The following is a 26080-nucleotide window of genomic DNA, read 5'->3' on the forward strand; positions in this document are numbered from 1 at the left end:
TTTCTGGTGACGGTCCCCAGGATCAATAGAGTGAGGATGGGTGGACGTGCTTTTAGCTTTACGGCCGCCACTCTCTGGAACACCCTCCCGTTGACACTGAGGGGTAGACAAGATTTTATCCCTTTTAAAAAGGATCTTAAGACCTTTTTGTTCCCTAGAGCACTGTAATTGGTAGCATGCCCGCAGGACAGACGCAGTCTCAGCGCCAGGATACCCTTTGGGTGGCAGCCGCGCTTAACAAGTAATTAAATAATAATAATAATAGTAATGTCAGAGATATTCCGCCCGAGTGTCAGCGTCCCACAACAATTGCTCTTGCTTCTGGCCAAGCGGCAAGTAGCTATACATTGGGGATAGACTCGCTCTGAAGGGCGAGGCGTGGCTGCGAGACTCCGCTTACTGTCAGGAGCAACTGGCTAATTATTGGGACCTAATGTCAATCACCTTCCACCCTGTGGACATTTGGGAACCTCTTCTAATTTACTTGCGCGCCTGAGACCCTTCTTCTCATTTGCTCGGGGTAGTGGCCATACCTGGCACCATTGAATACCCGATAGGAAAACAAGTTACTTACCTGTAACTTAAGTTCTTCAGTACTGGAAGCTTTCATAGATTCACATGCCTGAATCATTCCCAGTCGTGGAGACGGGAGTCTCCGGTATATAAAAAAGCAATGCTTAGTAGTATAGCAAACTGAAAAGAGGCCTAGGCCCATTTTCCTTTTGCAACCCATAGCCTTTGTTATGTAAAAAGGCCCAAACTTTTCCCTGAACCAATCAGAGCTCCTCACCCTCTAGAACACTCCTGAGAGAACCTTTTGGCCCTCAGATTTTCGCGCACTTGTGCATACAGAACACTTTCCGTGCTAAATCCAAGGTGAGCCTCTCAGGGGAGGAGGGTGGGTGCATGTGAATCTATGAAAGCTTCCAATACTGGAGAACTACAGTTACAGGTAAGTAACTTGTTTTCTTAGTGCAGTATTGGAACTTTTATAGATTCACATGCCTGAATCAGAATAGCGGGCATTGATATCGCAAAGCACATTTGTCTCTTACATTTCCTCTTCATGTAATGTATTAAGAATATAATCAAGCATAGCAAAATACAATAAATGTGTCTTTGCAACCAAGAGAAAAGGATGGAGGGATGAAAAGAAAAAGGCTCACGTCACTGGATGATATTTCTTAGCACTGCTTCTCCCACCGCCGCTTCTGACTCTGCGGCTGCCTCCAAGCAGTAGTGCCTGGTGAAGGTGTGCGTAGATGCCCAGGTCGCTGCTCTGCAGATATCCTGGATTGGCACTCCTCCAAATAACCCAGTGGATGCGGACATTGCTCTTGTCGAATGGGCACGAACTCGTGTGCCTAGAGGTTTTCCAGCAGCCTGATTACAGTAGACAATCGCACTGGAAATCCACCTGGCAATCCCTCGTTTTGATAAAGGGAAACCTTTCCTGGGTGCACTGAAAGCGACAAAGAGCTGTGAAGATTTGCGAAAACTCTTAGTCTCTTTTAGATAGAATTTGAGGCATCTTTGAACGTCTAGCGATTGCAAAACTCTTTCCGCTGCCGTTGTTGGTTGAGGAAAGAATTGTTTTAAAACCAATGGTTCATTCAAATGAAAGCCAGTTGGCACTTTAGGAATACATTTAGGATTAGTCCTAAGAATCAGTCTGTCTTCTTTAAACTGTAGAAAAGGATCTTGAATCGTTTGAGCCTGCAGCTCTCCTACTCTTCTCGCTGAAGTAAGAGCAATGATAAGCGCCACCTTTTATGATAGGAACTTAAGGTCCGCCCTGTGGATAGGCTCGAAAGGATGTTTCATCAATTGTGACAACACTATGTTGAGATTCCAGAGCGGTGGTGGGGGCTTTATTGGAGGAAAAACCCTGAATAATCCCTTCATAAACGGTTTGATGATCCTTGATGACCATAAGGAGGGACCTGAGGCAGACCTCCTGTAACGGGAAATTGCGGCTAAATGCACCTTTAGATAGATGCATGAGCCAATCCAGACTTACCTAACAGTAAGAATTATGGAATAATTTCATGTGGTGCCGCGGTCAGAGGATGGATCTTATTCCGTTGACACCAGAGACAAAATCTCGTCCACTTCATCTTGTAGGTTTTGTTTGTGATCCGCCCTAGCCTTGGAGAGGATGTTTCTACATTCTGCTGAAATATTCAGGTGACGAAACTCAGTGCTCAGGAGAAAGGCTGCTAAGCGCAAGGATTTTGGGTCCGGATGGAGCACTTGTCCCCGGGACATAGTCAGAAGTGATGGCATCGATTGGAGGCAATTGGTTGACTCTCCGACAGTAGCAGAAGCTACGTGAACCAGTGTTGCCTGGGCCACTATGGGGCTATCAGGATGAGCCTGCACGGTTCTTTCTTGATCTTCGCAATCACTCGCAGCAGGAGGGGAATCGGAGGAAAAGCGTAGGCAAAGACGCCGGACCATGCCATCGAAAATGTATTCCCCCAGAAACCCCACTGGGGAAGCCAGCTTGCAAAGAACCGCCATTTCTTGTTCTCCCTTGTGGCAAAAAGGTCTACTGTTGGTCTCCCCCATGTTCTGAAAAAGTTGTCCAGAACTCCTCGGTCCAACTCCCACTCGTGGCAGGATGATTTGAGCCTGCTGAGGGTATCTGCTTTGGTGTTCTGATCTCCTGGGAGATGTTCTGCTGACACGGATATTCCTTGCTGTAGAGCCCATTCCCATATTTTTTAGGCCTCATGAGAGAGGGAGAGCGATCTTGTTCCTCCCTGTTTGTTTAGGTAGTGCATCGCAGTCGTGTTGTCTATTCTTAACACCGACAAACCTTTTATCCTTGGCAGGAAAGCCAACAATGCGAGGCGTACTGCTCTGAGTTCTAGCAAGTTTATGAGTAATTGCTGTTCTTGCAGCTTCCAATGACCGCTGACTTGAAGGTCCTGAAGAAATGCTCTCCACCCTTCTCGGGATGCATCTGTAGTCACTACCAATGGGGCTGGTGCTGCAAGGAACGAGAGCCTTTGAGAGACATTTAGTTGTTGTGTCCACCATGCTGCTGCCTTTCTCATGACCGGTGTCACTTGGATCACATCTTCGAAGGATCCCTCCGCTTGACGCCATCGAAGGTCGAGTTGCTCTTGCAACGGGCGCATTCTTAGTCTGCAGTGAGGAACGAGGGGTATGCAAGATGACATTATCCCCAGTAATGATTTGTACCTGCGTACTGAAAGATACTTTCTTTTTTGAAACTCCTGGAAGTGAGACACAATCTTTAGCTGTCTTTCTTTGGAGGGAAATGCCTTGTTACTCTGTGTCCAAAATTGCTCCCAGAAAAGTGATCCGTTTGTTTGGATGAAGGGAGGATTTTTCTTTGAGTAGAGTTAATCCCAGTCTGGTGAACAAATCTATGCAAGCCCTTGTTGATGCTCTGGCTAGTGTTTCCGATGTTTCCTTGATTAATCAGTCGTCTAGGTAAGGAAAAACCTGATGCTTCTGTTTCCTTAAGACAGCCGCCACTGGAGCCAGGCATTTTGTGAACACTCTTGGGGCTGATTTCAGGCCGAATGGCAGTACCTTGAATTGGTAATGTTCTCCGGCTACCATGAACCGAAGGTACTGCCTGTGGGAAGGATGGATGGGGACATGAAAGTACACATCCTGTAGGTCTAAGGTAGTCATTTGATCCCCCGGGATTAAAAGTAGAAGGATGTCCTGAAGAGAAGAAAGATTGCTTCTTGAGATAGGTGTTCAGTGAGCTGAGATCCAGAATAGGACGCCATTTGAGGATGTTTTTTCCGACTAAAAAGAATCGGGAATAAAACCCCTTTCCTCTTTGGGAGTTTGGCACCGGTTCTATTGCTCCCTTTCGGAGCATTGTCCGAATCTCCTTCTGGATTTGATGCAAATGTTTGACCATGTGATGCATCGGTGGCGTACAAGAGGGTGTTTGCAAAAATTCTAGAGTGTGGCACAATTGAATAATGTTGAGGACCCACTGGTCCGTAGTTATTTCGTGCCAATTTTGAAGAAAATTAGCAATCTTCCCCCCCAAGGGAACATATGTTCACAGTAGAATCGGTGAAGCCGGAACCTGAAGGTTGTCATTGTCATCGGGCTTGGTCTTTCCCCTGACGACCTCCTCTACCTCTTGGAGTGGATTTGGTATAACCTCCAGATTGTCGCTGTGTATACTGCTGACGGATAGGGCTGAGAAGAGGTGGTATAAGAGGAATATCTCCCTTGTTGATATCCTCCTCTGTAAGATGGTTGACCCCCTACTCTTAGAGCCTCGAAAAGGAACTTTTCTATATTGTAGAGTTCCCAAAGCTTTAGCAATATCAGTATCTTTTTTGATACTTTGAAGCGTGTCATCCATATGCTTGCCAAACAAGTCTTCCCCGTTGAAAGGAAGATCCAAGATTTTATTCTGGACCTCTGTCTAAAAGCTGTTGCTCTCAACCATCCTTGTCTGCGCAGAACTGCTGCTCCTCCTAGAGACCTGAAAGCTGTTGTCGCATCCATAGCGCAATCTATGACTTCTGCCGAAGTCCTCTCCCCTTCTTGAAGAATCTTCCTGGCTTCTTGACTCTCCACTTCTGGCACACGGTCAATATATGGCGATAGGTCGCACCACATTTGCCTGTCGTATCTTCCTAGGATGCCAGGGCATTCGCAGCCCTCACTAGCAGAGCTGACATCGAGGAGAATCTTTTACCTGCGTTATCCAGCCTCCTTCCCACTCTGTCTGGGGGCGCCGCAATCGGAGCCGACGGATTTCTCGACTTTTGCTGTGCCGCTTGTGTAATAACCGAGTCTGGTTTGGGGTGACCCAAAAGGCAGGCCAGAGCATCTGCAGGTGCTTTATATTTTTTATCCAGTCTTGAAAGCACTGGAGCGACTGTAGCCGGTGATTCCATCACCTTTAGGCCTTCTTCCCAAATATGACTTACGATCGGCAAATACCGAACAGACCTATGATGTGTTTCTTTAAAGTCATATAAGAAACACTCCGCTTTATCCTCCACCATGGAAATTGTGAATCATTTAGTGGCCCTTTCCATCAGGTTATGAAAACCACCAATGTCCTCTGGTGGGAAATCTACAGGTTTTGGTGATGGAGACGAAGGTGAAGGAATGAGGTATTTGTCCCACTCCTTACTAGGATCCGTAATCTCCCCCCTCTTCCTGATCATCATCAGTAGTGTCAGGATCCTGCTGGGGTCTTGGTGGTGGATATTTAGGGAGAGGCTCTGGCAAGGTCTCCCGCCTATGCACTGGCGTATTTGGTACAGAGCGTGGTCGAGGTGTAATCTCAGGAATTTCCTTAGAGGCCTGAGGTACAAGTTATCTTTTCTTATAATCCTCAAGCATGAATTGAAGATCCCTTAATAAAGAAGATGGTACACTCATCATCTCCTTGCGTTGTTCCTGGTGGTGGTGTTGTTGGGAATGATCCTGAAATTCTTTATGCTCATCCTGCTAGTCCTCTTCCTGGTATTTTACCCTTAGTTGGGATGGGCTACTAGCATATCCAAAAGGACCACCATCATCTTCGTCCTCTGAATCTTCTTCCTCTAGAGGTGAGATGGAACTAAAGGTGACACCTTACTTGGAGACGTAATTTCCGGCGTAATTGTTCTTTTCCAGGCCAAAAAACGCTTTTCCGATGTTTTTTCCCTCGTCGACGAGCCCATCAACGAAATCGTCGTCACCGCTGTCGAATAAATCATAATCGTAGACGTTGTAGTCACAGTCGTTGACGGTCCCGTGGTCGCCGCTGTTGTCGACGATCCCATCGACGATGCGAGTGTAGTCATGGTCGTCAGCGCCATCGTCGAAGGACACGTCTTCGACACCGTCGTCGGCGGTGGAAGTGCTGACGGCGATACAGCCTTAGATATAGCCTTTACCCCAGATTTCGTCGACGACGACGTCTTCGTCGACGATGATGTGATTTTTCTCGTCGACGACACAGATCTTTTCTCCTTCTCCTCAGAAGGTGTAGAGGAGGATTTATTGATGGTAATTTTGACTCTGGGAGGAGACTTTGAAGGCTCTGAGGTAGCTTTCTTCAATTGTTTCTCCTCTGAAGCAGAACCCTTCTTCTCCTTAGTTTTGTCTGAAGGAGATTTTGAGGGACTTCGCCTTGAAGACCCTGGAGTGGTCTTTTTTGGGGCCTTCTCAGGTCTCTCACCTGAGGTATGAGCCTGAGGAGATCTGCTCCTTTTTTGAGATCTCCTAGACGAAGATGACTCCTCCTCACTCTCACTTGAGAGGATCTCCTTTCTGGATTTAACCTTCTGAAGCCAGAGTAGTAGTCTTCCCTCACGATCTCTCAAGGTCTTATTTGAGAAGGTTCAACATACCTTACAATCCTTTGCTTGATGGTCTGGATAGAGGCAGTATATGCAGTCTTTAGGAGGTTCATCTGTATGAAGGCTTTTTTTTAGAACAGGTGGCACAAGCTCTAAATAATCCTTTTTTCTCCTCGTCAGCCATGGTGGTAGAATAAGGAACTTCTAATATGGAAAAACTGGAAAAAGAGAGAACTCAAATCCCAGTCAAAGAGAGTATGATTGAAGAGTTTGAGCAGAGCTCAAAGGAGACTCCCTAGCACAACGTGCAGTAGAAAATCTGAGGGGCAAAAGGTTCTCTCAGGAGTGTTCTAGAGGGTGAGGAGCTCAGGGAAATGTTTGGGCCTTTTTACATAACAAAGGCTATGGGTTGCAAAAGGAAAATGGGCCTAGGCCTCTTTTCAGTTTGCTATACTACTAAGCATTGCTTTTTTATGTACCGGAGACTCCCGTCTCGACGACGGGGAATGATTCAGGCATGTGAATCTATGAAAGTTCCAAGAGTAAATGGGGCTACTGTTTCGGGTAAATCCGATAGGCCTCTCCTGGCAGCTGCATGCTCTGTCGCCCATTTGATGTCAGTTTGTAATATTACAGCTATAATGTTAGATATCGTGATGTTGTGTATACTGTGTACTTATTTTCCTCTATATCTGGAACAACATGCATGATTAGCTCTACAGTGGTTACATAATCCATCTATATCTATACTGATGTCTGCACAATTGTTGTTAGATAAACTTAATTAAAAGAAAGTCAACAATAAGTTCACAGTTTAATTGTTCAAAGACTTGGGTTTAGGCAGTTACCTCGCCTCTTGTATGTAGCGCAGTGGAGTATGTACAGCCTTTCCTCAGGTGGCAGGGATTGGTCGCAGTCGACTTCTACCCCCCACCAGCAATCCCTTGGCAACGGAAATTGATAGTATAACAAATTGTTCATGGTACCTATGAGTTAGACCAGCTCGTCAACAGACTGTGGGGTCAACACATGGAGACCATCCCTATTCAAGACTATCCCTCTGCTTCTGAGTATGCTGACTGTCTCTCTGAAAGAGTTCATCTTTAATTCTGTTTGTGTCTGTGCTGCGATTTCGGCTGCCGCTTGAAGTGCCGCCACTTTTTCCAGCTCAGCCTGGGTCTAACTCGGTTTCTTTGGCATACCTCTGCTCCTTGCCCTTCTAGGTCTTTTCCTGGGTCTGTATTGGTTTTCTTTTGCCTCCCGCCGGGGACCGCTGGAGTCGATCTGTAAGTGTCTAGCAGAATCCAGGCATCATGAGATTCTTCACAAAAGTGAGTTGTGTCGTCCAATAGAATCTTCAGCTTGGCTGGGAGCATCAGGGAGTATTGCAGGCCTTCTTCTCTCGGAGGAGAATCTCTTAGATTGTACTGCAGCTCTATAATCGGGAAACTGCAACACTTTCCCATTTCTAATAAGGTATGGGCCATCCATTTGAGCTCTCCGTAGTAGGGCATTTCTGCGTTTAAAGTGGAAGAGCTTGGCCACCTCCGGGCAGGGCAGCCTGCCAAGAGTTGGTGGTCGGGCAGGCACTCTGTGCGCACATTCTAGAGCGAAAAGGGTAGTCAAATAATTTGGGCCACCATCGGTCCGCATCCAGTTTGAAATAGGACACCATGTAATTTCCTTCTGTGACCTCCAGGATGCCCACTATACGAACGTTCTTCCGCTGATCCGTCCTCTGCATCTTCAGCTCGGAATTTCAACATATGCACCTTGTCAGACAGCACTGTAACCTGTTGGGCCATGTCCAATTGTGCAAGGTGTATTTCTTCAATCCCCGATTCCACTTCCTACACCATATCTGCTAGTTTATGGAGGTCTGCTATCAGCAGTCCCAGTTCCACTGAAAGAGCATTAATATACTGTTGGATTGCGGACGTATTGTCTGCTATTGCTGCTAATAATTTGCAGAATTGAAGTAGCAAATGGGGCTCTATACTGTCCGCCCCATCAGCCTCCCTGGGCGTAGACATGGCTGACTCAGTTGAGTCTGCCTGAGTGCTAGATTTTCTGACCCTAGGCTTCGCCATGTCCATCATGCGTACCGTTGGTAAGGGCGATATCTACAGAGGGGTGGTAGAGAGTGAGCAAGCCTTTTAGGTGGGTCGAGTGGCAGTCAATAATAACTCCCCGCCCCTAGGTATTTCAGGGCATAACTTCGAACTGTGCTCCGAGAGGCCTGGCAAGACCTCTTTGGGCCCCTGCTGATTCCCTCTGTATCCCCTCTCTCCTACCTAAGTCATGAACTGTGCAGTTCAACCTACACGCGATCCCCAGGGGAAGGGTGAGCACCCAATGTTACACTAAGTTGTCAAACAGTCATGCAGTACAGCGGCAGTAATTTGTAGAGCGAGAAGGCAGTGCACTGAATGCTTTCCAAATCGGGACTCCCCATACATTCACCCCCAATCCAGAGATCTGGGTTAAATCCATTGTTCTTTTGCTCACCATGCCACCCCAGTCTAGACCCAGCTGTATGCAAATCAGTCTTGACCCTGTGCCCCATGCGAAAAGTCTAGACAGAACTGCCAAGCCAGGTCCTCCCTGGACCGGAAGCAAGCGTCCTGGGACCGGTTTCTGGGGATCACCTTTCATCAGCCAGGCTAGCTTGAATCCAGTGGCACAGTGAGCAAGGGACCCACGTCTGGGCATACCCATCCCACTTAGGGTGAAAAGTGCTACACAAACAAATGTTGGACGTAATGATGAATAAATCATACATTCAACCCGAGTCAAGAGAACTGGGTTAAATCCATCGTTCTTTTGCTCACCATGCCACCCCAGTTTAGACCCAGCCATATGGAAATCAGTCTTCACCATGTGCCTCAAGGGAACAGTCCAGACCGAACTGCCAAGCCAGGTCCTCCCTGGACCGGAAGCAAGCGTCCTGGGACCGGTTTCTGGGGATCACCTTTCATCAGCCAGGCTAGCTTGAATCCAGTGGCACAGTGAGCAAGGGCATGCACGTGGTCATATCTTAATTCCCCAGTGTAAGACAGCTCAGCGCAGGGTTTCGGGGACTGTTGAGCTATGCCCTGTAGTCTTGTCTTTGATTTCTCACCTCCGCAGGCAGGGCGAGCAATCAGAGATGAAGTTGGGTGGGGCTGGTGATCATCGTGGTCCAAAGCGTGCACATGGGCAGCAGCCATAGCCCATTCCGATCGATTCGGAATTGCATTCTCCCAACAGTTACAGTGAAGCGATGGGCCGGTAAAGGTGAGGTCCAGCTCAGCGGCATGCATCCACGGTCTAGCATTCCATTCCTGAGCGCCACTCTTCTTCGTGCCAGGCACTGCACAATCAGGCAGTTTCAGGCCATCTGGAGACTGCGAGTCGGCTCTCTGGACGGTATTGGTTGGTCGGGTGGGGGACCCCCTCCAGTGCACTAGTCAGTAGCTCACCTCTAGTTAGGGGATGCCACCGTCAGTGTTCGTTTCGCCCGTTCTTACAGCACCAGCTCGCCCGCCGTGTAGGCCCAGTTGCTGCAGCACTCAGAGGTTCCCTGTGTCGCTCTGAGTCCATCCACAGACACAAGGCAGTGCAGTTCTGGACAGCAGAGAGTAATGCGGTGTGTTTTAGGGGTCAGATAAGCCCCGAATGCAGTGAATGCACAGGATAATTGCTTGGCCAGAGCGATACGATCAAGCGTCCGCCATCTTTGGCCTGCTAGCCATGCCCATATTTAGACAGGCCGTTCTGGTGAGAAACCTTGCCTCCTGGGAGTTGATCAAGTTAATGTCACCCTCCAGTCCAGTTTCACCTATGCCTCAACCATTCAGTTTAGGATTCATTGGATCTAGAATCTTCTTTACAAAACGATTTTTTTAACCATACAGTTGCTGGTCATAAAAAGTTGCGTACAGTAACAAATGAAGGAAAGCCAGGCTCAAACATCAAAAAACAGAAATACTCTGAAGTCTCAACTCACAAGAAAAGCTTCATTGAACTCAAATGAGCATGGGAACTGCCTTTGGAGCTGATGGACACAGTCTAGCCACTGCAGAAAGACAGGACACCGCTCATTAAGGTCATCCGAGGTCTCTCCATGGCCACACCGATCAGCAAACTTGTGGCCGAAGTCCAGCCATTCCATCTCTACTATCACCTGGAAACCCTGCACGAGAGAGAGAAGAAACACACAAATTACAAATCTGTCATGAAATACTATATCAAAAGCAGTAGCTCACAGAACTAGTAGAGAAGGCAATACAAGCAATGCAACCACAATACAACCACTAAGTCACCATCTTGAAATACAGAAGAAAAAGTTATATACAATCTGTAACTGTGTTTTTGTGGGTGCTCTTATCAACCTGCAGATTCCTCACCTACTCAAGATCCCCAATTGCCAGACTGGATCCAAATTTTTTAACAGCGCTGCCATGCCAGTAAGTAACGCTCAACACCATCTCTGCGCTGAAAGCGATGGTTTGGTGACATCAATGGAGCCATAAAGCACCCTCCACAGCACATCAATGTCAGTTTTAGTGAAGAATCTGCTGATAGAGTTCAGCCCAAATATTTTTACAGAAGGTACCTTTTGCTGATGGATAATTACCTACAAATGACTCACCTGTTGAAAAGATTCCAAAGTACTACCTCCCAGCTGAAGGATGTAGGAAAGTGCCCCTTTTGATATTGTTACCCCCCACTTTTTTTCTGGATCTGATGCAAGCTTGACTGAAAGTGTACTGGGTTCTTGCTAACCAGGTCTACAGTACCAGTGTAAATAGTACCCCTGGTACCTAGGGCAGTGGGTGTAAGGAAAGTCCCTAAGCACGAATTGTACCACCCTAAGGAACAGGTCACCAAGTTCCTGAAAACTGCAATTGGAGCCTTCTTGTCTTGGTACAGAGAATAGTGAAGAGTCTACATGGCACACATCCCTGTGTGCTATGCCTGGAAAGAACTACGTGGAATAGATAAGTCGCCCCTGCAGCAGGCCTGACAGCCATAAGGCAGGGTGCACTATACCCATGTGTGGGTATATCTGCATGATTGGATGTGTCCCTGGAACCCTTGTGAACTAAGTTAATACTTGAATCCCACAAGTGCACAAAGAAGCCATATAGAATACATGGGCTGGACACTTGTGATTACGAGTTCCCCAGCTACATGATGGCTTCACTGTACCCCAGATGTTTGTTAACAAACATTGTCTTAGTAAACCCACATTGAAGACAGTGATGGATTTATTAAGAAATGCACCCAGAGGGCACCTTAGAGGTGCACCCTGAAACCTTACCAACCAGCCAGTCAGTATAGACAGGGTTCTGGCCCCATGAGGAGAGAGCCAACGCTTTCAGAGGCTGGGAACAAAGCCTGCACTGGGCAGAGATGTTTAACACTACCTCCTCATCCACGCGGCCCCACCGCTGTTACCAGCACAGTCCGCAGCTTCAAAGGCCCTGCCGCCTTGGTTATTAGACCCAGGCCTCTCCAGATAGTGGAGATGATGATCCCTGTCCTGACCCCACTTTTTGGTGGCAAGAAAGGCGGGACAATTAGTAATATTAGGAGGTGTGCCCACACCAAGCCAGCACCACCATTAAGGTGGACTAGCTGATGTGGTGTAGTGTAGTTCCTATTTTCCCAATAGGCTCTGCGCATTGCGCATTGGAATAACAAACGATAGTTTAGACTTAGGACTGAGGTCGACTAGGTCTCTATTGAATATGTTAGACTTAATTAGGTTTGCCAGCTAGCTCAGAGGTCACTAGAAACTTTTTCAAATGAACAGGGAGGAGTTAACTTCCCTGAGTAGACAAGAAGGGATTAGCTTCTGACAACCGTATAAACATGAAGAAAGTTGGGTAAGACACGCACCAACAAAGATTGAGGAGAGTGTAGAATTGTGGCGTGCTGCTGGGGCTTCGCTCTCTGATCAAAAGGGCGTTGAGGAATATATCAAAAAAAGCAAGTCCAAGGAATTGTCCCCCTGTGCACAGCATATAGAATACCCAAGAGTAGGTATAATAAAGTTATTTCAAATGAATCAAGTAGTTCATCATTAATTTCATTTCATTAATGATATTCCAATGTCATTAGTTGTACATTCCAAGTTCGATGCAAAAGCTTAATAGTGAGTCCCTATGCATTTCGGGCAATCCATAAGCCCTTCTTCAGGGGATTTCTCTACAAGAAAAAACAAAAATACGGGCTGATAGTATGAAGCATTTTTCAGTCAACTGTATAGCATCAATTTGTCTACAATAGTAGGTGAAAGTTGGGCCAACGCTGAAAAATCAGAAATAGTGCATATATGCGATGCATTGCCATCATCGGTGTTCAGATCAGCAATGTTCACAGAAGGTTGTACCTGTGCGGTGCCGATTTCATCTCGTACTTCACCGCCACCTAATCGTAATGGTGAAGTCTCAACGAATGCCATCATCAGAATAGGTAGCCGCTGGGGACAACACGTTGCATGAGTCGTTACCGGACAAAGCAAAGTGATGATATCCATTGGTACTGCTGATGGTAGTGTAAGACAGACATCCAACACGCATTCTTCTGCGCATAGCAGACATCGAAGCACAGGTAAGATGCAATTTTGCCAGATTGGTCTGAATGAAAGAAACCAGGTGGTATTCAGATCTCTTAGCCGGGCCATTCCGAGGACCTTAGTGATACTGTCTCAATATCGTATTGCTAGGATAGTTTCTTCCATCGTAGCCTGAGTTTTGTCTGTGACGTGGCTTGCCATATCAGAGCAGAAGGAACAAAATTAAAATTCCTGCTACGAGTCCCAAAATAAGAGGCAGGCCGCCGAATAGTGAATGCACAAAGTTCGGGAAGATGCCCAGAACTGTTTTAAATGGTGCTAACTGTCCCGAAAAAATTGTCTTAAATACATGTGCGTTGCCACTGGTATCTGACATGTTTAAAATTTGGCTTAACATTTCTACGAAATGCACGGGGCAATTTGTCGATAATAGGGTATCTATCTCTGCCGCTGTCCTTGCAACTTGAACGTCATACGTTTCTTTGGACGAGGTTAAAGGCACAGTTGTTTGTAAAAGAATAGACTTCATTCTGCTTAAAGTATCAATTCGAATAGAAGAGATATTCACAGAAGGCGATAATGCTGCCTCCATGTCTGGATTGCTGTTTGGATACAAAACTTGCATACAGCAAATGGCCCTGGAAGTAACGCTCACGAGATAGGGTTTTCCTGGCATCATGCCACAACAGCTGTGGTCACTTAATATAATGTAGCTATCGTTGGAAAGTTGTCTGAAAAAGGGCTCTATCTGTGTAGCTGGGGTGCCATGCAAGTGACATGAAAAGTTGTTTGATGAACCTTCGCAGGCTCCATGTAAGTTTATACCTTGACATACAAGTGTACCGCTCAGTGATGCTTTACAATTATTACCACTAAGAAATACGTCTTTCTTACCCCCACTCCAACATCTATGTGTATAAGGTAAATTCCAGGTTGATTTGATGTATCCTTTACCCAACCTTTCATACAGGCCTGCTGGTATATACTTTTGGCAGTATTGAAATTGAAAAGTTGTTATCGGGATTGTAATGGTGCCATGTATTATCCATTCAATGACAGGTCTTTCTGACATTGTCAATGGTAATCACTCAAGTTTTTCAATGCTCAGCACCGTATAGTCTGCTCCTTTTTGTGCCAACGAGATTTGATGTTATGTTGATTAGACGCCATGGCACGTGGCCTGAACGGAGGTATTGTAACGTCCAGCCTAGCTGTACAATAGAACACAATTGGGATTGACCATGTTGTTACATTATCATATCCTGTTCTATTATATCAATAGCAGATGATATAATGCTGTCCAGTGAATAAATTCTGGAGGACAGAGTCGTTAATCCATTGTCCACTACAGAAAGGGATTTTTCCAAATAAATACGATCAATTTCTCGTATTTTTTCTGGAGTTTCAATTTGTGTTACCTTCCAAGCTTCATTGTAAGCTGCGTATATACCGGCGTATATGAGACGTTTTTGACACTGTTTGCGAGGTCCCAGTACGAAATCTCGCAAGTCAGCACCTTCTTTAAGTAAAGATAAGTGTTGCTTATTTTCGGGAAGTGTGGATTTCTGTAGCCAGTCTAGGCATAGTTTTCCTACACTGTATGTTGTAACTATCCCTGGATGTTTTCTCTGGGAATATCTTGGGTCTGGCCTGTTCTGTTTGAACCCCTGTATTTTGTTCAGGAATCTATCTTGACAGTTATTAGTGTCTGTGGGCCAGATCAACCATTTGTTCCAATCAGGAAGTGTTCTGTTTTGTTTTAAAATATAGGACATGTCTAACCCCTCATCTGAAGTGGTGTTTCTATCAGGCATAGGCTTTGGTATAGACGGGTTGTTTGAATCTTTTATCTTGGCTAAACCAAGACAGGTTGTTTGCTGAATTGTGGCATTCAGGAACATTATTTGTTCTGGGATCATGCAGGCTCTAAACAATGCTTCTAAAGCACTAGTTACTACTTGTGTAACGATATATCTGTAAGAGACATTAGTTAGTGATAGATTCCTTACCTTAGAATATCCCCAGACGTCAGACTGGATCCGTAAATTTTTGCGTAGCAATACCCCTGCTCGTCGGTAGGCGTCGTCTGCGGCTCCGCGTCCGTCGTCGGCGTCGTTAGCGCCGGAATGACATCGTCGGACCACTTAGACGCCGCCCATGCACGCCGACGTCAGTTCTGATACACAGCTTTTCAGCGCCAGATACACAGAGCAATGATAGAACCAACACTGGTGCCATGAAACTAGGGCCCTGAAAGGGGATGACCTTAACCATAGATATCGGTTCGCAAAACAGGGAGGATGGGTGGGTTGGTAAGGAATCTATCACTAACTAATGTCTCTTACAGATATATCGTTACACAAGTAGTACCTTGTGCATCTGAAAGAGACACGTTAGTGATAGATTCCTTACCTTAGAATAGATACCCCAGCAATACCAACCCCGGTGGTGGGTCTGCGAACCAATATCACACCAGAAAGTCCTGGAGGACGGAACGGCCAAAGAAGCCATCCCTCCGGACTTGACTGTCCAGGCAGTAGTGTCTTGCGAACGTGTGCAGAGAGGCCCACGTAGCTGCCTGGCAAACGTCCTGTAAGGGGACTCCTCGGCCCAAGGAAGTTGTTGTCGCCGTGGCTCGAGTTGAATGAGCTCGCAATCCAGCTGGGGGCTCCTTTTTGGCCATGGAGTAGCATGCCTGAATACACAAGATGATCCACCGCGAAATGGTCCTCTTGTGTACCGCCTTACCCTTCTTCGCGCCCACGTAACCAACAAAGAGGTGGTCATCCACCCGGAACTGGCGTGTGCGATCTAGGTAATAAAAGCGCACATTTGGGTTCAGACGGTGGAGCCTCTCTTCCTCCTTCGAGGGATGTGGAGGCGGAAAGAAGGTGGGCAAGGTAATGGACTGCCCGATGTGGAAGGCCGTGACAACCTTGGGCAGAAAGGAAGGTCGTGTACGCAGCACCACCTTGTCCGGATGAACAGAGAGGAAAGGTGGAGTAGAAGAAAGAGCCTGGAGCTCACTCACCCTCCTGGCAGAGGTGATGGCAACCAGGAAAGCAGTCTTCAGGGTTAGAAGACGGAGAGGACAGTTATGTAGCGGCTCAAAGGGAGCACACAATAGATAAGTGAGTACAAGATTCAAGTCCCACTGGGGCATCACGAAGGGAACAGGAGGGAACATGTGTGTGATTGCCTTCAGAAATCTATTAACAATGGGGGACTTGAATAAGGAAGGCTGATCAGGTAGCCGTGAGAAGGCGGAAAGAGCAGAAAGGTACCCCTTAAGAGTGCTCAGAGCAGAGCCCTGCTGGGCAAGGGAAAGAAGGAAGAGTAGAACTTCAGAAAGGGGTGCAGAGAGAGGGTCCACAGCCTTTGCTGTGCAACATGCCACAAATCTGTTCCACCTGCAGGCGTATACCGACTTTGTGGAGGGACGCCTGGCTGCTAGAATGATATCACAGACTTCGGGAGGCAAGTCAAATGGCCTCAACTGTCGCAGCTCAATCTCCATGCTTGTAGGTGGAGACTGGACAGGTTCGGGTGTAGGACCGTCCCCTGCTGCTGCGACAGAAGGTCCTCCCGAAGAGGCAGACGAATCGGGGGATCGACTGACATGCCAAGAAGCTCGGGAAACCAGTATCTTCGTGCCCAGTCCGGAGCCACAAGGATAACCTGGGCCCGGTCACGCCTGATCTTCTTCAGCACTCTGGGCAGAAGTTGTATAGGCGGAAAGGCGTACAATAGACCGCAACTCCACTCGCGACGAAAAGCGTCTCCGAGCGAGTGCCGCTTTGGAAACTCCAGCGCGCAGAACTGATGACATTGCGCGTTCTCTTCTGTGGCGAATAGATCTAACCAAGGCTCTCCCCATTGCTGAAAGAGGCTTTGCGCCACATCCGAGTTCAGACGCCATTCGTGATCCATCATGCACCGACGGCTGAGTTAGTCTGCCCTGGCATTCAGAGAGCCTGCCAGGTGTTGAACCACCAGGGTCACGCCTTGATGTTCCAGCCACTGCCAGAGGCGCAGAGCCTCCTGGCAAAGGTTCCACGACCCCAACCCGCCCTGTTTGTTGCAGTACCACATGGCGGTGGTGTTGTCCGTGAACACCTGCACTACACTCCCCCTGACAGAGGGGAGGAATGCCTTCAGTGCTAGACGAATTGCCCGCAGCTCCAAAAGGTTGATATCGAGCCGGGACTCCGCCGGAGACCAGAGTCCTCTGATCTCCGCCTCTCCCATGTGGCCTCCCCAGCCCTGGAGGGACGCGTCCGTCACAACCACATGCTCCGGGTGGGGTAGGGAGAGGGATCTGCCACTGACCCAGTCGCGGTCCGTGAGCCACCACTGCAGTTGTCTCTCAGTGCCCTCCGAGATCAAGACATGATCGGACAGGTTGCCCTGATGCTGAAACACACACTATTTAGATGAGGGTCCAAGGGCTACTTTAATGACTCTGTACTGGATACATGCCCCTGACAGAAGAACTAGTTACAACAAAAGGTATCCAGGAGTCAAAAACATGTTTCTCTCATAGACAAACCACTACACGACAAAAAAGAAGATTGTGGGTTGAAAACAGTTGGACATATACACCATTTAAACACACATACATGCAACATACAGTCAGGGTAGGAATTTTCCCATCAGTTGTTTCTCTGTACCACCACTATTACATCATTTGGGTTCTCCTTACCCAGGAGTTAGTGTACATACAGTCACACAAGTTGTAAGAAAGGGACTGTGTGAGTAAGGAGACTGACGTTGGTTATTTCACTGAGTGGTGTCAGTATGGTGTAGGTGCAATGTTACAACTGAAAAAAAGCAGTGCAAGTGAAAGTAAGTGAAGTGGATACAATTAGGTGAAACTGAGTAGAGTAGTTATTTTTAATGTTCTCTCTCAGACCCCTAAGCTTAAAAACTAGTGAAAAGTGAAAAGGAGCAGATTTGACATAATATCTACTCAGCAAGTGGTCGACATGTTTCTGCATATATATGGAATTGATCCTATGCATTCATCAGGACCTAGATGTTGGTACTGCCGTACATTTACGTGAAAAAGAGTAAAAGGAATTATATCACCTGTTTGCGCTCCTCAATTATGAGAGCTAGCACCCTAGAGCTCTCAGGGATAATTTGCCCTTTGGGCAATTTCTCAGGCTCAAGAGAAATTGCTCAACAAAGGAGGCTTTTGAGAAACATACGGAGAAACTGTCTGAACATCTACATGAAAAGAATTACCCTACTAGAATCATCCGTCAATCAAAGTAAAGAGCGTCGAACAACAACAGGGACGCCCTGTTAGACATTGCAATCCCTAAAGAGAGATCTGACAGGATGACATTTGTGAATACTTTCCACACAAAATCCAACCAAGTACGTAAAATCATAACAAAGCATTGGTCCATTCTAAATACGAGTGGGGACACTCTACCGGTCCCCCTCTTTGCCTTTAAGAGAGGACCTAACATAAAAGATCAACTGGTCCATACTAGACCTAAAAACAAATTGACCAGACAAGTTGGAACTTTGTAGGATCTCCCTCCTGTACAAGGACATCATCCTTGCGGAAATTGTTCCGTGTCCCCCCAGACATCAAAGTCGACTACGGTTGACATAGGAACGATGCGTCCATGGCAACAGCGAAAATTCCCCAATTGCAATAGTGAGAACACCATCTATCTCATTACCTGTCCATGCCCAAAAAGATATGTGGGCATGACGACGAGGAAGACAAAAACTCGCATTGGTGAACATAAAAGCACTGTTCGCTGCCGTAAACAGGCAACACGTCTAACAGCTCACTTCTTGGAAGGGGGACATGGCCCTAATGATTTTACATGGACCATATTGGAACAGCCCAACATACCAGATCATTGCCCAGACATAGGCAAATTTCTGTTCAAAATTTAGCAGAAGTGGGTCTATAAGTTGAATAGTGACAAAGAGGGTCTCAACGAGCCCATCCCTTGGATGTCACTATGAGGTCACCATGATAAGACAGGTTCTGATTGTTATTCAAGTAGGCCCACCTTGTATATTTGTATAAACACATCCGTATTGTATATCATTAATACCCCCACAGCTCCATCAGTCACCATTTGACTCTACTATCAGACAGGTAGCATTGTTCATGTAGTGTGAATTTTGCCTCTACACACACCCAGATCCAAACCTCAGGTCCATTACACAACATTGGGTTCCATACGGGAATCTTTTCTGTAGTCTCAGCGTCTATTGATTAATGGACTAAGCAACACCTTTCAAAATTATTTGAATGTGTGCTGCACCTCTGGAGTCATTTAACATTGCTGACTCCTATTCCGTTATAATATGGATTTAGAAACAAACCCCTTTTTTTTACTATTTATTTAGTACAGTTTTGCTATGTATCAAATGAATCGGTTCCTTTGGATAATGTAGAAAAATGTGGGGATTCAGTGTAAACAGCCACGAGATTATAGTCTGCTGCATGGAGCACTTTCTCTACGCAGTTTTTCTCACACGCGATTTTGGGAACTACAATTCCCAGTTATTTTTGCATGCTCCGGCCCGCTTCTAGAAAAAGCCGTTTCGTCTTCCGTTCGGTGCCTTCCCAGTATAGCCCCGAGGGACGTTGGGAGACACCGACGGAGAGGTAAGCGTTCGGAGTAATTCCGTTTTTTGCGTGTACCGGTGCACATACGAGCGGTGCCCTTCATGTTTCCTACATGGCGAGTGAGTCGAGAGGTTGCCAGAGGGTGTATTCAGTTTAATTTAATTAAGCCGACCAAGTCTGTTCAACGCTAGCGTTGTAAAATATTCGGCGGCAAACGGAGGAGCAGCCTGACTTTGAAGTTTGCCGGAACACACAGATACGGCATTTCTTGTAACTCCTTAACTGTTTACGAGCCGTTGGGATGCCGCAGGCTTTGTGCAATCTAGCTGATTACGGCTTCCCAGCATTTGTGCTGCAAATTGACTTGGGGCAAACGGAGTCTGACCGTGGCCTTGTGACATATAGTTTTGAGACAGTGTTTGTACTGATGCTGGCATCGAGAGAGGGGTATTCCGAATAAATCAACTTGCAAATATACGATATAATAATAATATACCAGTAATTCCCTCCTATCTGATAGAAAGCGACCTTATATATATGGGTTGGTTTTTTTCATACACTTTTTTCCATCACCTGGGCCATAAACAATTAGAGGCTCTGGGGTCCATATAATTTGTATACTTTTATTCTAAACCCAGAGACGCAATGAATTCATTTACGAAACCTGGAACTTTGATATATAATGATATATATATGTATATCTTTTGTACTGTAATGAATAATACTGAGGTCACCATGTATGCATTAAGACAGATGTAATCTAGAACATCACATCTGTTTTTTTACCTTGCCTTGAGACAAGTTAGTGGAATGTTTTTACGATTGTGTGTTTTGCAAAACAGAGTGGTGCTCCTTATTTACCTGAGCTGCAGCCAGGTGAGGTGAGGCGCCATCCCCACAGAAATTGGGTGAGTGATATCATGTCAATTGAATTGCTAAAAACATGAACACAAGAATATCACTACTATAGAGTGCATTCTGTGACAAATATGTTTGTTTTTCTCATTTTCTTTCCATGTCTGCATGACTATTTTAGATTGTGGTGGAGAATCTACACCTGACAAACAGGTGATATAATTCCTTTTACTCTTTTTCACGTATGTGTACAGCAGTAGCAACATCTAGGTCCTGATGAATGCATAGAATCAATTCCATATATATGCAGAAACATGTCGACCACTTGCTGAGTAGATATTATGTCAAATCTGCTCCTTTTCACTAGTTTTTAAGCTTAGTGGTCTGAGAGAAAACATTAAAAATAACTACTCTACTTAGTTTCACCTAATTTTATCCACTTCACTTACTTTCACTTGCACTGCTTTTTTTCAGTTGTAACATTACACCTACACCATACTGACACCACTCAGTGAAATAACCAACGTCAGTCTCCTTACTCACACAGTCCCTTTCTTACAACTTGTGTGACTGTATGTACACTAACTCCTGGGTAAGGAGAACCCAAATGATGTAATAGTGGTGGTACAGAGAGACAACTGATGGGAAAATTCCTACCCTGACTGAATGTTGCATGTATGTGTGTTTAAATGGTGTATATGTCCAACTGTTTTCAACCCACAATCTTCTTTTTTGTCGTGTAGCGGTTTGTCTATGAGAGAAACATGTTTTTGACTCCTTGATACCTTTTGTTGTAACTTGCCCTGATGCTGAGCCCAATGAAACTTCAGGTCCCACTGCAGAGCCCGCATCCGCCACCTGGCGTGATGCACCAGAAGGATGCAGGAGGCCATCAGCCCCAGGAGCAGCAGCGTCAACCTGACCGAGACTCGGGATAACGGCTGAAAAATGGGAATGAGAGCCTGTATATCCCGAACCCGCTGTTCGGGAGGGTAAACCCGAAACTGCGCCGAGTCGAGAACCGCTCCGATGAAGAGGAGCTTCTGAGAGGGACACAGGTGTGACTTCGGCACATTGATGGAGAACCCCAGCAAATGCAGGAGGTCGGCCATAGTCTGGAGGTGGCTGACGACTGTCTGGGGCGAGCCCGCCTTCAACAACCAGTCGTCTAGGTAGGGGAAAACTGACACCCCTAACCTGCGCAGATGAGCTGCGACCACCGCCATCACCTTCGTGAACACCCGTGGGGCGCTGGTAAGACCGAAGGGGAGCACGGTAAACTGAAAATGCTCTTGGCCTACCGTGAACCGCAGGTAACGCCGGTGGGCCGGCAGGACGGGGATGTGGAAATAAGCGTCCTGCAGGTCCAACACTACCAGCCAGTCTTCCGGGTCCAGGGCAGCTAAGACCTGAGCCAAAGTCAGCATCTTGAACTTCTCCTTCCGGAGGATGCCGTTGACGTTCCGCAGGTCCAAGATAGGGCGTAGGCCCCCTTTGCCCTTCTTTGGTACCAGAAAGTAGTGGGAGTAACATCCACACCCTACTTCTGGCCCAGGAACGGGCTCGATGGCCCCCTTGGCCAAGAGGGCCGTGACCTCCTCTTGCAGAAGTTGCAAGTGATCCCCCGACACGCGGTGGCATGGATGGAGGGGTCGCCTTGAAGGGGAGGGAGTAGCCTCTTTGGACGATCTGCAGCACCCACCTGTCCGATGTGATAGTGCGCCAGTGGGAGAGGTGATGGCGAACCCTGCCTCCCACAGGCGTCACACGGGCCTGAAAACTCGGAAGGTTTTGAGGCGGGTGCTGTGGAGGGAGGTGTGGACTGGCCTCGCCGTTGTCCCCGACCGCCGCCACCGCGGTTTCCACGGCTGCCACCGGACTGTTGGACATTTTGCGGTGCGTGGCTGGCAGCTAATGTGGGGAACCCCTTCCATGGCCACGAAAGGAGCGAAAGGCACCAGTTTATTGGCGTGGGGCCGAGAGGCCCAAGGACTTGACCGTAGCCCTGAAGTCCTTAAAACATTCCAGCGCATGGTCTGCCTTGTCGCCGAAGAGGCGACGGCCACCGAACGGCATGTCCAGAAGTGTGGCCTGGACATCGGCCGAGAAGTTGGCGGACCTCAACCAGGCGTGGCGTTGAACCGCCACCGTCGTTGCCATTGCCCTGCCCAGTGAGTCCGTTGTATCCAGCCCACACCGGATGGAATAACGCGCTGCATCTTGGCCCTCCGCAAGGGTTTGGGCGAGTTTAGCCCGGACTCCTCTGGGCATTGTGGCAGCACCTCCGCAACCGTGTCCACAGAGTGTGGGTGTAGCGGCCCAAGAGACAGGCGGTATTTACAGACCGCAGCCCTAAGCTTACAGACGAGAACACCTTCCCGAAATGGTCGTATCTCTTGGATTCCCGGTCGGGCGGGGCCAACGGGAATGCGGTCTGGGAATTGGAGGCCTGGATGACCAGGCTCTCGGGGGTGGGATTGGTGTACAAAAAGCATGGGTCGCCCAGGGCCGAGCGGTAGCGTCTGGCCAAGTTCCTATCCACAGGCGGGCCTGTGGCGGGCTTGGACCAAGTGCCCACAAGAACGTCACATAAGGCCTCATTGAACGGCAGCAGAGGCTCGCTGGAGCTTGACTGCGGTTTGAGGACCTCCGTGAGGAGGTTAGTCCACACAGCTGCGACGGGGAGCTCAAGGTGTAAGGCCTTGGCTGCCTTCGTCAACATTACACTATATGAAGACCCCTCCTCCGAAGCCACAGTCGGAGGGGAGGCAAATCCAGTGTCTGGCAATGTGTCAAGACCACTGGCCTCCCCAAGCTCATATGTCCAGTCCTGTTGAGACTGACACTCCAGTGCCAGAGGGTCCTCAGACCCCTTCCAATCCTCCTCGTCACCAGTTACCTGTAAAACAGGATCAGAAGACGGGTCCTCCTCGTGGAAATAAAAATCTCCAAAGGCCGTCGGATGCGGCGCCGATGCTGCGCCAGAGTTAGACCGTAGGGAACATTGGGGACGGCGTCCACAGTGGGCGACGGGGGTGACACCCGTGGCGCCGGTGAGGTCGTGAGGTCAACCGGCAAAGACCCGGATCCGGAAGCGGATCCGGTGAGGTCCTGCGGCGCCGAGTCCGAAGTCGCCGGCGGCGCCGGGGCCGAAGCACCCGGCGGCGTCGGGCCTTAGCACCCGACCCGCTAGGGCCTCCAGTCGGGACAGTTGGGCCCGGAGGCGCCACGGAACCCGACTGAGGAGGGAGGGACCTCATGGCCATGAGGTACCGCTCGATCTCCTCCGGCGTCGCGCCGTGCCCAGGGACCCGAAGGTGTGGGGCAGGCGGCGAGGCTTGGGACTCCCGCGGAGCCGCGTTGGCGGTGTCGCCCGAGCCCCTGGCCGCGTCGTGCGAGCGTCGGGGTGGGTCGGAGGAACGATGACGTCTCTCCGACCGCTCATGCCTCTTACCTGAGGGCTTGGAGCCTGACGACCGGTGTCCACTCCCGGAGCTGCTATGACTCTGACCTCGCGACCTGTCCCTCGACCTCCCGTGGGACCGGGACCTGGAGTGGCGCGGGGCCGACTGCCAGAGCTCGAGCCGCTTACGGGACCGCTCCCGCCTAGCCTTCGACGTCCGGGCCCGGCAGTCGGAGCAGGTTTGATCGTCATGGTCGAGGCCTAGGCACTTCAGGCACCGGCGATGGGAGTCCGTGACCGACATCAGTCGGTCGCACTTAGAGCAGGGCATACCTACCGGCACCGATAGAGTTGAAGACTCGAAGAAAAAGAATGATCAAAAAGATCAAAAGTTTAGTCAAAAAATTACTAGGGGTAGAGCTTCTCCGGATCTGCGGTAGCTGGCACGGAAAAAAGAAGAACTGACGTCAGCGCGCATGGGCGGCGTCTAAGTGCTCCTCCGACGTCATTCCGGCGCTAACGACGCCGACGACGGACGCGGAGCCGCAGACGACGCCTATCCGACGCGCAGAGGTATTGCTACACAAAAATTTACGGATCCAGTCTGACGCCTGGGGATATTCTAAGGTAAGGAATATATCACTAACGTGTCTCTTTCAGATCCTTGTACCTGCCATTCTTTTGTACCCCAGATGGTTTTTGTCTCAAAGTTGTTTTTCCAAAATTCAAAACCAAATGTTGACATTTTTCCATAAAATTTTTCAGAATAAATCAGTTTAGTATTTGTCAACATGTTTTTCATTCCGGTCTTATTTAACACTTTGAAATAGAATGTTTCAGGATCAGTGACATTAAACCCTGAGAAGTATGGGAATTTCTCAAAATGTTTTTGAACTGCCTTTTAGCGGAGATGGACAATGTTCCCATTGATTATAACTGAAAACATTTCTAGGATTTGGAGATTTATGCAGATAATGATGCCCAAAGTGATTGTAACAATACATTTCCTCATAATTCGACGAACCCTGTAAATATTCATGTTCTGTAAATTTTGCTGACATTTCTAAATCTGACATCATATTATTAATATTTTCAAAGTCCCAATCATCAGAGAAGGTACTAGGTGATACAAAGTCACTTAAGGAAATCTTAAATTGGTGTGGACATTTCAAGAGCTCAACCGGGCCATAGATTTCATAATCAGTTTTGTCCCATGCTACACCACCAGGTATAGGTTTTGCTGTGATGTTCATTGATGATAGTTCTCTTTTTTCGATGCGAGAGGATCTGTGTGGTTTCAGGACCAAGTTGATATTCTGACTTGCTGTGTCCATTGTACTATATTTTCCATCAATAAATCTACCCAAACTTAAAACCAAGATGAGCCATAGAAGGAGGAAAAGTACACCTAACACAATCCATAATTTAATGCATGGTGAAGTTAGATATGTTTCTCTCAGTTGATGAAAGAGCTCTGTGATTTTATTTTTTAAAGTTTTTGTTGCTGGCGTGTCTCCATGTTCATTTGGATCATCGGAAAAGTCATCAAAGTTGATAAAGTAGCCAGATGCAGTTCTGTTAATTGGTGGGATTGCTTCCGGATTTCCTTGATCTTTGCATTTTCTTTTGTTACATTTGTTTAGTCCAAGGCTACATCGTTGTAGACCGGAGTTGCTTGATGAACTGTTGCAATTTGGGTTTCAAGAGGCACAAGTTCCATGGCTTTGTTGCATAGTCCTTTTTTAAATTACTGCAGGTTTGTCAAATGTGATTAGTCTCTCAGTTTGAACCGCTTGGATTGTAGCAAGATTTGGTCCTCTGCTATTTCTTGGGAGTCCACTGGGCCTACTACTTATTATTGGCCACATGATTGTGGTTTCACCAGGTCGATTGATACAACTCGGTTCTCCTTTTTACCAGCAAGGGGCGGTAGCACAACTGATCTTGTTCCGCTGACAGCTAAGACAGGTACTGCTTTTCTGTAAGAAGGCCCAAATTCCTTCTTCACCACAATCTTTTCTCTGATCAGATCCCCAATCTTTGGAATCAAGACAGGTCTTGCTGGGACGGGTGGTTTTTCTACAGTGGTAGTTGGCTTTAGCTTTTGGTAACTCAGGCTTTTTCTTGTTTCATTTAAGTCCTGTAAAACAGCCAAACGATCTTTGATATCAAAGGCTTTTTGTTTCACCACTGAAGTCTGACAATCCAAGTCGTAATGATCATTCTAGTATCAAATAAAAGTTTGTACGGACTGAAACCTCCTAGAGAATTTCTTGCCATATTATTAAGACTACGTTGGACACTTTTTAGATGTTTGACCCACCCGTCACCCGAACCCAATATAC

General features: G+C 47.5%; 1 protein-coding gene across 11 annotated transcripts in view; it reads right to left on the minus strand.

Moving 5' to 3' along the window:
- Positions 1-26080, minus strand: part of MTMR3 (myotubularin related protein 3) — a 1591444-nt gene that overhangs the window by 484501 nt on the left and 1080863 nt on the right. For all 11 annotated transcript variants that reach the window (XM_086943220.1, XM_086943217.1, XM_086943214.1 and 8 more), the window contains one exon: positions 10297-10482. In XM_086943220.1, the coding sequence (XP_086799346.1) occupies positions 10297-10482 (186 nt within the window). The remainder of the gene's footprint in view (positions 1-10296; positions 10483-26080) is intronic.

This window comes from Lissotriton vulgaris, chromosome 11, assembly GCF_964263255.1.
Source record: "Lissotriton vulgaris chromosome 11, aLisVul1.2, whole genome shotgun sequence".
NCBI classification, from domain to species: Eukaryota; Metazoa; Chordata; class Amphibia; order Caudata; family Salamandridae; genus Lissotriton; species Lissotriton vulgaris.